At 44.3% G+C, this 13,082-nt stretch overlaps 1 protein-coding gene across 6 annotated transcripts; it reads right to left on the reverse strand.

Annotated features, from left to right (window-relative positions):
* Positions 1–279: 279 nt before the first annotated feature.
* Positions 280–12,865, reverse strand: SMIM20 (small integral membrane protein 20). Of its 6 annotated transcripts, none has more exons than XR_009008428.1 (4): positions 12,652–12,865; positions 12,113–12,167; positions 1,874–1,930; positions 280–1,110 (listed from the first exon to the last, which is right to left on the reverse strand). XR_009008428.1 is itself a non-coding variant. In XM_057547276.1 (4 exons), exons 1-3 carry the CDS (start codon positions 12,758–12,760, stop codon positions 1,913–1,915), a joined length of 174 nt encoding a protein of 57 aa, XP_057403259.1. In that variant the 5' UTR covers positions 12,761–12,864; the 3' UTR covers positions 280–1,110; positions 1,874–1,912. The 6 variants fall into 6 exon arrangements, 4 of the variants coding, with proteins under 4 accessions (XP_057403259.1, XP_057403257.1, XP_057403260.1 ...); XR_003622150.2 differs by having other exon boundaries at positions 12,113–12,188; XM_057547276.1 differs by lacking the exon at positions 12,113–12,167 and adding an exon at positions 11,825–11,871 and having other exon boundaries at positions 12,652–12,864.
* Between the last annotated feature and the right edge of the window lie 217 nt (positions 12,866–13,082).

The following is a 13,082-nucleotide window of genomic DNA, read 5'->3' on the forward strand; positions in this document are numbered from 1 at the left end:
TGTCATCAGGCAGCTCATCTAAAAGACAGCATAACCATTGTAAGGCAATTATACTTCAATAAAGATGTTTAAAAAAAAAAAAAAGACAGCATACAGTAATGTGCAAGTCACTCTGGGAAATCTAAAAATGAAAAAGATGTGTCTTTCAAAAGCACATAATCTAGTAAGGGGCCAGACAGAGCACTAGAGAAAGAAATTCGTATTCTCATGTTCATCTTTGCAGCACCTGGTGAGGTATCTGGTAGAGAATCACATTCAATAAATATTTGTCTCAACACATTTGCTATTTACCTTTAAGATTTTTACTTGTATACAATCTGACAAACACCAAACAGTCAAATACCTAGTCAAGTATAATCTAGTCAAATAATACTTCTGGGTATCATTTAATGCACTTACAAAAAAGGATTTACAAAAAATCTTACACCATTGTGAAGGAAAAAGAAATCATTTTAATATACACATTTTCACTTAATTCAACATGATTTCTACTAGGCATGCATACCCATTTAGTTTGGTTTGCTTCATAGTTATTTATTTTTCAACATGCAGCAACCCTCCCAATGAGATAGTTGAGTTGAACTGTTTATTCTTAAAGAGTACAATGTACCTTGTCCTCAAAGAGTTTTATCAACTTTAACATTTTCAAAGAGCCCTATGAGGCTGCTCAATATGGTGGTTTTTCACTGAAACTTCTTATTTGGAAGATGGCAAAACAGACTAGGATCTTCCCAAGTCTACTGGTTGCTTGTATTCATATCACAGCTCAGGTGGGTAAGAGGTAGAGACTGAATAATAAGTAGATCACCTCCAAATGCAGCTGGGTGAGAAAGCTTCATTTTTAGAAAGGAAACCAAATCATGAAAACCTTCGTCATGGTGTGATTTGTTTCAGGGTTCTTTTGATACTTAAGAAGGGAATTAATCCTGGTGCACAGTACTCTTCTTTACAGCCTTCTAGAGTTTTCTTCTCCAGCCATCGTTCTTTAGCCAGGTGATTTATTGTAGTTGCTGCAGAACTGAAAGCATGAAGACTCTGTCTACTTTCATATTCAGAGGTGGTGACAGCCTTTTCATTTCCTGCCAAATGGATCCGACCACACTTTTAACCCTATAGAAAGAAACACGAATAAAAACAGGATTCGTTTTTAAATTTCCTACCACTTCCCTCAACCCCAAACAAATAAGATGACATCAGAATGAAGGTGTGCAATTTCCATGTAGTTGGAGTTAGTGCGGGCAAGCTGCCGGAACCTCAGAACAGGACGGCTGGGAAGCCACGGCAGCTGACAAGAGACTTTTAAACAGCTCAGAAATTGCCCCACGGCAGGGAGGTATGTATCTGGCCTAGTTAAAAAATAAATGAATAAAAAAAAGACCGCTGCCACAGATTACAAGAGTTTTGGCTAATAAGCTAGAAACCTCTCATTCTCAGCCAACTTGGATCGTCTCAAAGTAACTAACCATTCAGCCATACAGGGAACTTTTGAGCTTCTGTATAAAGCAGAATCCCGCATCGATTAAAATAGCTCATAAGTAAATAGTATTTTCCCATGAGGGTGGTGTTTAAATAGGTGCTTGGTAAATATGTCTGCAAAACATCTACTTATGCTTCATAGCTAATTGCGCACTTGTTACACATTTATGCCCACTTATCAAATGCAGAAGAGAAACGTGCAAACTTGCAAAAACTCTTCTGGAGTGACATATTAAGAGGAAGTCTTGGGGTGGCAACCTCTAAAATGGCAACTGCTGGGAAATAACAGCACAATTACAATGTAGCCTAGAAGCAAAGATTTCTCCCGCTGCAAAGCACCACTCCCAACCACAACACACTAGTACACGTGAGCCTTTGTTTTGATTTTTACGTTTACCTGGTGGCTGCACGTCTTCTTGGACAATACCAGCTCGATTTATGGCTTGTTCCTTCTCTGGGAAACACAACAGAAAAATTACTCATTAGAGAGGGGACTGCGGGGCAGGGCAGTGGAAATCTTTGTATCTACCTGGAACAATGACACGGGACAATTAGGAGACAATACATCTGAGTGCTATTAAATTCAGAGCTGCCATTGCCCAAAGCTTTTAGGTTACAGAAGTTAGATCCTAACAAACAAAAAGACTGGATATTTTCAGTGAAAGAAAGAAAGCTGTACTTCAGAAGAAAAGCTCCTAATGAACATCTTTTCTGGGTGATCTCAGCAGTTTGGAAAGGCAACAAAAACAACAGAAGAAGAACAATTTTGAAAGAACTGGTGGTGGTGGTGGGTGTGATATGAGGAGGGCAAGGCTGCTGAACTGCAGGAACAAGTACAATTCACGAGAAAAGGATGCAGTTTAGGTGTCTAAAATGTACTCCACTGAGGGCCTAGACCCAGAGCTAAATATGCTATGTTTTTGATAGGAAATAGAGCAGAAAATTAATCTTTGAGTGGGTGGCTTTGGTTTGGATAATTGAAGCTTCCCTAATTGACTGCAGGTGCTACGCCAATTAGTAAGCGCGTTTTAGCGACAGCAGCTTAGCCAGTCTCTGTGGAGATGTCCCACAGGCGAAGGCCAAGAGAAACTGGGCATTTTATGTCTGTGGGCTTCAAGCCCTCTGACACATCTTTCTAAATGTTGTGGAATAAACCTAAGGCCTGTGAAAACAAAGACATTATTTTAAGTATCTTGAAAAACAAATGGTGGCTTTTCAGCAGAAAGACTTGCAGCCAAAGGATGTTTACTACTATATTATAGTAATTAAGTGTTGTAATCAAGCCTTTGTTTTTTTTAAAATTTTATTTATTTATGGCTGTGTTGGGTCTTCGTTTCTGTGCGAGGGCTTTCTCTAGTTGCGGCGAGCGGGGGGGCCACTCTTCATCGCGGTGCGCGGGCCTCTCACTGTCGCGGCCTCTCTTGTTGCGGAGCACAAGCTCCAGACGCGCAGGCTCAGTAGTTGTGGCTCACGGGCTTAGTTGCTCCGCGGCACATGGGATCTTCCCAGACCAGGGCCCAAAGCATGTCCCCTGCATTGGCAGGCAGATTCTCAACCACTACGCCACCAGGGAAGCCCCCAAGCCTTTGTTTTAATCAGGCTGACAGTGTTTCTTTAAATCCACGTTTAGCTCTTCTTTAATATTAGGCAGTTTTCTTTATTCTCATAAAGATACACAAGCATAAAGGTATAGGAAACAGGGCTTTTCCAAATCAAATATTCACTGAACTTGCTTCTCCGGTGCTGTGACCGAAAGTCAATCCTAAGTGACCTGTCTGAGAGTTTTATCAACGCTAAGTTTTTCTTTGGCAAATAAAACACCGGGCAACAGGGATTATCTGAATCTTGACATCCAATTCTAAGCAAGACAGAGAAAACACAGCACAAGGAAGCTGCTTATACAGAATGGTCTGATGGCTCCACTGGGCCTCTCTGAAAAGTAGCAGGTAAACAACAACCAAGACCCTATGGACCAAGAGATGCCAAAAGAGTGGGTGACAATGGGACCTCTGAGGTGTCAGACTTTCTAAAATAACACAAAAGGCGATCTCATTTCCTAAGAAGTTAAATTCCTGTAGGACTGAGCCCTACCACGCTGTCACCATGTAAGTCTCCAAGTATGGATGTGTCTCAAACATGCTCTTAGAAAATGCCAACTAGTAAAAGACTACACTGTCATCAATCGTGCCAGGAACAAAAACAGATATCATTTTTCACACCTAAAAGGTCTATTCTCCAGTATCATGGAAGAAGGAAGAGATGAATTTTTAACACATGCTTGATTGCCAGAAAGCATTCTAGATGTCCAGGTTTGAGAGAATCAGACATCCTGGTGAACGGAACACATTCTCCAAGAGGCAGGTCCTGCAAAGCCAAAGAAGCTGGCAGGCTGCCGAGCATCAAAGGAAGTTGACTTCTGGTGGCAAAAAAAATGCCTAATTGTGTTCTTACCTCTTACAATGAAATGGAGAACCAAGTGAAGAGAAAAGAATCCCTGTCTTCACACTTCCTTGCTAATTGCTAATGAGGTTGGAGAGAGGCCGAAGATTTATTTTAAATAGACCATAATCTCTTTATAATCCTTGTCCTTATGCAACCACCTCTTTTTTTGGCTTGGACGGGCAATTTAAACCGATTTGCAAAACGAGTTCCTACCAAGTGATAACCGGTATTAGCATCCTATCTACATCCCCTGGTTCTTTAATCCATTAATGTTTTATAAATACTCTAAGGCCAAAGCAGTCTTATATAAATTCATGATATGACACACTTTATTTGTGAATGCGAGATATGCTAAAGGGAAAACAAACTGGTCCCTCGGGACTGAGCAAGCACATCTTGATGAGGCTGACAGTAGGTTTCTGTTTTGCTATCATTAGAGAAACAGCAAATGTCTCTCAACCTCTGGAAAAAAGGGCAACACAGAAGTCAGGGGTTTAACTATGTGGGCAAATCAGGATAAGCTAATTACTGACCTTTTAGTAGTGAGCATGCTTCTATCAGGAGTGAAATGATTGAAACGCAAATATGCAGCATGGGGCCTGGAGCTTTGCGATGTCCGTTAGAAGTTCCCTCTCCAGTGTCTCAGCAAGCCCGACTCTGCCCCCTGGTGCTAAGGCAGGGAGCTGACTTGCAGTTTTTTTTTTTTTTTTTTAAGTATTTGTTTTTATTTATTTATTTATGGCTGCGTTGGGTCTTCGTTTCTGTGTGAGGACTTTCTCTAGTTGTGGCAAGCAGGGGCCACTCTTCATCGCGGTGCGTGGGCCTCTCACTATCGCGGCCTCTCTTGTTGCGGAGCACAGGCTCCAGACGTGCAGGCTCAGTAATTGTGGCTCACGGGCCCAGCTGCTCCATGGCACGTGGGATCTTCCCAGACCAGGGCTCGAACCCGTGTCCCCTGCATTGGCAGGCAGATTCTCAACCACTGCGCCACCAGGGAAGCCCTGATTTGCAGTTTTAATTGAGGATCCTTAGCTCTACTCAAAGGGCCAAGGTATATTATTTAAAACTTAGTAATACATGCAGACGGGCTCATTTTTGTATGGTAGCATAAGAATCTACCTCGTAATTTTTAAGTCTTTGAACATGAAACCTATCCTTATATTAAATGTCCATACTGTGAAATCTGTGTGACTTGCTACTATATTTAACATTCACAGCAAATTGATACAGCATGCCCAAACGCCAGCCCCCTCAGTGGTCTTGTTACTGACTAGCTGAGGGTGCTCTTGGGGAGGACCAGCAGATAAAAACCTAAAAGCAGGTGCAGAATCTGACCTCGGGGCCCTACACAGTGAAACCACCACCTCGGGAACACCCCCTCCATCGCCTCCTGCCAATGAACAGTTAAAATAAAAGCAACTCACAACCTGAGGTAATTGGACAAATGTCAACATTTGAATATGGACTGTATATTACATAATAACATTGTGTCACTATTAAATTTCCTGGATTGGATAATTGTGATTATGTAAGAGAATGTCCTTGTGCTCAGAAAATACATGCTGAAGTGTTTAGGCATCAAAGCTCACAAGGTCTTCAACTCACTCTCAAATGGTTCAGCAAAATAGTAGTAATGATTATAATATATAATTATATATGTAATATAATTATATATGAACATATGCGTGTCCATATGTATGTATGCATGTATAGATGTGTAACATATATAGCGAGAGAAAGCAAATGTGGCAAAATGTTAACAACTGGTAAATCTAGGTGAAGGACATAAAGGGATTTATTGTACTATTCTTAGATCTTCTCTGTCGGTTTGGATTTTTTTTTTTAACAACAAAAATACACAACTGCAAAACAAGTACAAGGAAGTCCAACAGCACTGTGACTATTCCATGATGTTTAATTCAAAGTCTCTTTTAAAAATAGCAAAAATAAAATAATACTTTTTCTAGTGCTCCCACTTTGCTGCAGTCTGACTTCGGGGTGAGCCAGAACTAGATGTGTGTATTGGAGGTGAGTGTGAGCCAGCAGCTGAGGGGACCAAAGGGCCATTGGAAGCGTGGACTCCTTCCAATACCATGAACACTTTAGTTTCTCACCAGGGTGTGTGGTAGAATCCAGGCAGCTTTGTAAGGCCTGTTAGAAAATAAGACTTTAGTCTGTGCATTTCATTCGACTCTAAGGTGAAAGGAATAAAAAGCATATTCTGAGCACTTGCCATATAATCGGGAAAATGCCCTTCCAAGGTAAGAGGCATTTCTGAATCAAGTGATTTCTCACAGGCCTGCTCTGACTCTGTACCACACACTTGAGGTTGGGGGCGGAAGGGGAATGGGAGGAGAAGTGAGGTATCACAGCTCTCCCACGTAACCTTTGGCTTTACTAGCAGACACTCTCCCCTGTCCTAAAAGCAGGTGAAACAGGGCATCATTAAGCAGCAGACAAGGCTGGGGAGTTAGGGTCTAGTGTCTATCCAGTAATAAATGTGCTAACTGACCTTGGACAAGTCACCTAAATGAGGGGACTGAATGAACACAAGATTTCTGGCAAAACCCTATGGTTTTATGCTTCTGCACATCTAACTAAAGTTAAAAATGAACAGGATCACAGAAAATGATCTTATTCTGTCTCATTTCACAGGTTGCCCTGAAATGCTGTTATTTTTTAAAGCCACATTCAGGATCACTGTCTGGTTCTAGGATGCAGAGACAAAAGGCAGACCAGGCTTCAAGTTACAGCGCCTGAATGTGTGCTATATGTATAGCTTCAAGTATGCTTCCCTGAATGTGGGCTCTTCCCACGAACCATGCTGTGCCGATCGGCTGAAAGCTAATAAGCAACGTCTGGATTCCCTCCAGAAGCACAGCAGAACTGTCCCCATACTTCTGGTGTGGGACTGACAACTGCCAATGCCAACTGCCATCTCCCCAGTGCTCATTTCAGTACTCAGGTATCACGTGTGGAACTGACCTTGTATTCCCCCTAATACTTCGTAAAGTCTGGCTGAGTTAGTGAAAGAGCTAGAGATCACACTGAATGTCAAAATGAAATTCAATACAGCAGTCTTGTGATAATGGCCTGTCTGCTTTTAAATCATAGAAGATCTCCTTGGCTTTATTCTACCTAAGCAGCCTTGTGCCTCTTTTCTACTGCCTTGAGGCTTATTCCAGCAGGGGCCCTAGAGCCTACTTGTCCCCATACCCAGGCCGGCCAGCATCAGTCAGGCTGGCCTAGATGAAGGGTCAGCAGTGTCTCGACACTTGGGCCCTACGTGGCCTGGGCTCCTTGCTAGCCTCTGGCTCCCCTTCTCAAGGACTGGGTGTCTGCCCGGCCCTTCCAAGGACTGTGGGCTTCTCCTCGGTCTGCCCAGAATTCTGGGGACCATAAATGTATGAAGGATGCTCAGAAGAGAAACAGCCAACAAGAGAGGCTAAGGAGTGGAAGAAAGGCAGGAGCAAAAGCGCAAAGCCAGGAGTGCTGGGGGAGGGGCAGTCAAGAAGCCCAGGGAAGAGAGTGTCTCAAGGAGGGAGAGTCTGGCTGGGGCTTGTGCCTCTCACGCACAGTCACCTGACCTCCTGCATCACAAAGAGAACAGAAGCCACAACAAACAGGAAGCATCTACAACCTCCCAACATCACACCTACATCTAGCGGTACCCACACCTGCCCTTCCTCCTCAGTTGCTGGAAGAGGTGTCCTGCCTTTGGTCCAAGTCTCCCTCCTCCATCTAATCTCAAGATCCCATGCCACTTCCTGCTCTATGGATTGTCTTCTCTCTCCAGCAGTCTTCTTTGTCCAGAGGCTCTCTTGGCTCTCCCACTGCTCCCAGGCAAAACGAAAACACGACAGCCCCCTTGACCAGCTGCAAAATAATTTCGTCATTCTCCTCTCCATACAGCCCAACATCTTTAAACAGTCAACCTAACGTACTATTTACTCTTCAATCCACTGCTATCTGCTTTCTGCCATCAAACCATTGAAAGCACTTCTAACAAAACAACCAATGAGCTTTACCTTCTTTTTGCTAAATCCAACGGATATTTTCACTTTTTATCTTTCTTACCGTCTTCAAGCAGCCCAGCCCTGCTGACCACACCCTTTTCATGAAGAGCTATCTTCTTGGGGCTTGTGACTGCAGCCTCTTCTGGTTTTAATCCTCTCGCTCTGGCCACTCCTTTGAGGGCCCTTCCTCCTCTGACCACTTGCTCTTCAGACCTTCAAAATGCTAGTGTTCACCTGCATTCTGCCCTGGACCAGCTTGTCTTTTTCCATCTCTGAATACTGCCTGGGAGCCCCACCTACTGCAATGACTCTGCTTCCCATCCGATGCCAATGGTGTGCCATCTCTAGCTCCAGCTCAGACCCTGTGGCTCGGCTCCCATCGCCTATAGGAAATCTCCAAGAGCACATCCAGGTACCTGAAACTCAATACATCCCAAACCGAACTAGCATGTCCTCTCGTCCTCCAAACAGACTTCCTGTATTTCATAATGCCTAGTACCATATCTCCTCAGCTGCTGGACCCAGAAAGCTGGGTATCAATCTCTTTCCTCTGCCTCCCTCACCCCTGAGCTAATCAGTCACAAATCCCTGTAGAGGATTTATTTCTTAAATCTGGCTCCGGAATTCAGTCCTTCTCCCCAGTCCCATAACCACCACCACTCTGGTTAAGGCTACAGTCACCTCTCCCTGAGGTCACAGGAAGCACAGCCTTCCCGTACCTGGCCTTCTTACCTCCAACCTTGACCCTCCCAGCCCCTCCAGTCACACACAGTCAGAGATTCCTGGAAAGAGTGAATCAGATCACCTTGCACTCCGGATTAAAATTCTTCAATGATTTTCCACCGGCTGGACGAATTCAAAAAGCAAACAGCACAATAGACTTTTCGACAGCCACAATGGAAGGCCTGCAGTTCTATACACTCTCTGACACACAAGAATGGATATTCCCAGTTACAAATTCTCACCAAAGAAACACAAAGATGTATTTCAGAATGAAGAAAACTGAAACTAGAAAGGTGTGAGATGAAAGAAGGATCAGTGAGTAAAGAATGAGGGTAAACAGAAACAATCAGTGACTGTATAAAACACTGATGGTACTAAGTGATCTGGGGAGTAATAAACACAAGGCAAGTCGGGCGGTGTGTCTGGGACAGGAGCTAAGGCATTCTAAGGTCTTTGTATATTTCATAGGAGGTAAAGATATTGACTAACTTTAAACTGTCACCACAAAAGAAAAAGAGAATGTAAAACTTTCAAACGAGTAGAGGGGAAGAGAATTAAATAAAGAAGCCTTGAAGGCAGAAAAGGAGAAAAAAGGGAAGTAGAGAAACAGAAGAATAAATAGAAAACATAAGATAGGAAAAATAAATGTAAATGTATCAGTAAACATAAGTGAAAATGATCTCAATCCAACAGTTTAAAAAGATTATCAGATTGGATTTTTTAAAAATCCCAGTTTAGGCTGGTTATAAGACTTAAGGACAAATAAAGGCTAAATATAAGAGGATATCTATATCCATATCTATATATATATATACATAGAGATATACACACACACATACACCAGGAAAACACTAACCAAAAGAAAGCTGGTAACTATGATAATATCAGATAAAACAGAGTTCGGGAGAAATATTAGGGGTAAAGGGGACTCATATAATAATAATTGAACCCCCCCCAAGAATATTCTAGATTGTGCGCACAGAATAATATGGCCTCAAGATATCTAAGTAACAGAATTAAGAATGATCTGGAACCATCATATACAGAACTCTGTACTCCCAAACAAGAGAATATACATCATTCCCAGCACACAGTGAACATTTGCAAAAACTGACTTGTACCAAGGCACAAAGCAAATCTTGACCTATCAAAAAATCAAAATGATATAGTCTGAATTCTTTGACCACAAATGCAAAGAAGGTAGATCAGCAGCAACACACTAACCAGAAAGACCACAGTGGCTGCTGGGTAATGGGTGGTCCTGGGGACCAGTGGGGCAGGGAGAACGGCTCAGAGCGCACGGAGTGGGTGGGGGACTAGACACGGGTGAGGACAGTGACATGAGAGAAGAGCTCTGACCGTCTCGTCCAGTCACATACATCCGGCACCTAACACAGTGCCTGACACACAGTAATTGCTAAAATCCAGGTTTAAAAAAATGAAAAGGAAGCTAACTAAATGCTAGCTGAATGCCCTGAAATGAACTGAAGCTCCGTCCTCACAGCGGGTCCCCATGACCCGGTCACGAATGCCTCACCTGGGTCGGTCCACCTGCTTAAATCTCCTTGTCTCACTTCCCTGCCCTTGTGGTTCCTTATTTTTGAAATGTTTTTATGGGATGCCTAGTGTACAAATATACTATGTGTTTCCACACCTGTTATCTCATTTAATTCACCCCAAAACATGTAAATTCAGTACTGCAAATTTCACTGTTACAGATGAGGAAACAGGCCAGGCTCAGAGAGGTTAAGTAACGTACCTTAAGGTCCTCCTCTAGTAAGGGATTTAGACCCTCATCTGACTTACTTCTCTCACCCTCTTAGAGAGGCAGTATGGTGCCCTGATGTAACGATTAAGGGCACTGGTGCAAATCCCAGATCTGCAACTCATCGGTTGTGGGTCCTTGTACAAGTTAACTGTTCCATACCTCAGTCTGTCCACATATAAAATGGGGATGATGGTCACACAGCAGCTACAATGAAGGGTTGTTATGAGCACCAAATGGATTGATATATAAGAAGTGCTTAGAAGAGTGTCAGACATATAATAAGCTTTCAATAAATATTAGCTATTTAGTATCATTACCTGTTTAAGGAATCAGTTATGACTCTCAGATAAGAGTGTCCAAATTAATTAAAACTGAACCAGAAAAGTGGGCAGGTGTTGACTGCCTTACAGTTAAAAATGCAGATATTGTAGCCACACACACTAAATGTTCACTTAAAAGGCCTTATCTGTCTGTCTCAAGGCGACTCAGACAACCACAGACTCCGGACTAACCCTATAAGACTGTTGTTGGGAGACACAGCGCAAACCCACACCCTGAGCATCTGACCCAGAGGAAGGTTTCTCAGCCTTGGCACCATGCGCATTTTGGGCTGGATAACTCTTTGTTAGGGGTGGCTGTCCTGTGCATTGCACGGTTTAGCAGCACCCCTGGCCTCTATGCACTAGATGCCAGTGGCACACTCACACTACCCCACCCCATGCCGCCCATTTTGTGACAAGCAAAAATGTCTCCAGATAGAACCAATTGTCCCTAGGGGGACAAAAATCATCCCCAGTTGAAAACCACTGCTCTAGTCTTCGTGACTGAAACTTTTCTAGTGGGATCCAAAGCAGACCCCCTTGTCCCAAGTTCAACTCTAGAGGCTGTCATAAAACAGCATGGGGCAAGGATGCAGTAAGGAGGGATAATGCAGATAGATTATGCAGGGCTTCACACAGCCCCATGTTCACCCTCACGCATGGTGCATGGAGATAGGCTGGAAGGCAGAATGCAGAGGCCATTTCAATCTTGGCTGATGAAAAGAAGCCACAAGGAAATCTGTGTACTTAAAACACTCTTAACTCAGAAACGAAATGTTGTAGCATTTGTAATGGGCAGAGCATTTACATGGAGCTTTCGCCTTCAAACCGCCAAGCTTTCAGCCTTCGCTAATATTGTCAAGGGGCACAGTTGGCCCTCTTCCATCTTCAAGACGATTCAGGTTTCCTGGAGAACAAAATGAGCCTCTAATGCCTAATATTTTCTCTCTGACAGATGGTTTCAGACATATCAAAGTGCTAATCCTTGCTGAGGTATAGGTCTCAAGGAAGGAGAGCTTGGCTTTTAGAATGATAGGACTTGAATGATTAAGGAAGAAAATTACTCCCAGGATACTGACCATTGTCATGTGAGCAACCAGCTTAAAATGAAGGAAGACAGCAGAATCTGGAAAAATATTTGAGGAGAAAAGAGAGGAAAAACTCAAAAACCCAGGTTAACAGTTTAGGTTTGAAACATATCCACTCAGAGACATCTTTGGGAGTGGAAATGAAGTGCAATAAAAACACCTTCAAGCTCAGGATAATTAGGGTCCATCTCCCTCCCCTCAACATTATCATTCCCAGCTTCAGTGTCTGGAAGGTCTGGAAACAGAGGCGGGAGTAGGAATACTTGTCTTGCCACTTACTAGCTGTGTGTCCTGGGGCATGTTGAACAACCTCGTTGAGCCTCAGTTTCCCCATCTGTAAAACAGATAATAATATCTACCTCAAAGTGAGGGTGTGTAAATTAAATGGTCCAATGTGTGCCTAATGAGATACATAAAAAGACTTCAGTGAATATAACTATGAGTATGAACTACTATTTAGTGTCGACCTACTACGTGCAGATTGCTTTCATTACCACCTTTGAGTCTCACCGGAGGCTAGATGATTTTGTTATACAAACAGATAACTACTAAAGGGGTTGCTGAGATTCTGAGAGGTTGAGTCACTTGTCCACCGTCACAAAGCTGCACACAGCAAGATTCGAACCCGGGTCTTCCTGACTGGCAAACCAAGCTCTGACCATGGCCCCACGTGGGGAAGGGAGGGGAGTTACTGAGGCCAGGCCACCGCATGGGGTCAGAGGTCACTCTCAGTTACTAGGCCCAGGCCACCGCGTTGGGTCAGAGGTCACTCTCGGTTACTGGGCCCTGGCCACCGCGTGGGGTCAGAGGTCACTCACGGTATTCCTCCAGCCGCATTAGGGGCCGGAAGTAGATGGGGTAGAAGGCGGCGCCGATCAGGGAGATGAAGCCGCCGAAAATCAGCGCGGTGCGCAGGTTCGGGGTCATGGCTCCAGCCGGTGGCCGCCGTGACCCGCCGAGCAGCCCTCACTCTCGGAAACACAGATCCCGCCAGCGGTATCGTGACCCCGCTCGGAAGAGGAGGAGTTGCTTTCGCTTCCGGGCCTTGGGGGCGGGGCTAGGAGGCGGGCCGGGGCCGGGGGCGGGGTGGGGTTGGGGGCAGGGGTGGGACCAAAGGCGGGGCCTAGGACTGGGTGGAGCTAGGGCAGGGTGGGGCGGGGCCAGGGACCCGGCGCACCGCCTCCCGGGCGCTCCCTGGCAGCGCGTAGCGCGGGCCGAGCGCGAGCCGCGGCTAGAGACTGGAGCTTTA

Source organism: Balaenoptera acutorostrata, chromosome 5 (genome assembly GCF_949987535.1).
Source record: "Balaenoptera acutorostrata chromosome 5, mBalAcu1.1, whole genome shotgun sequence".
NCBI lineage: Eukaryota > Metazoa > Chordata > Mammalia > Artiodactyla > Balaenopteridae > Balaenoptera > Balaenoptera acutorostrata.

Coding starts and splice junctions, on each gene's coding strand:
- SMIM20 (XM_057547274.1), bottom strand. CDS start 12,760: ATGACCCCGAACCTGCGCACCGCGCTGATTTTCGGCGGCTTCATCTCC. Junction 1,931..12,651: donor AATGCGGCTGGAGGAATACC/GTGAGTGACCTC, acceptor TGTGTTTCCCAG/AGAAGGAACAAGCCATAAAT. Junction 1,111..1,873: donor AGAAGACGTGCAGCCACCAG/GTAAACGTAAAA, acceptor TTCTTTCTATAG/GGTTAAAAGTGTGGTCGGAT.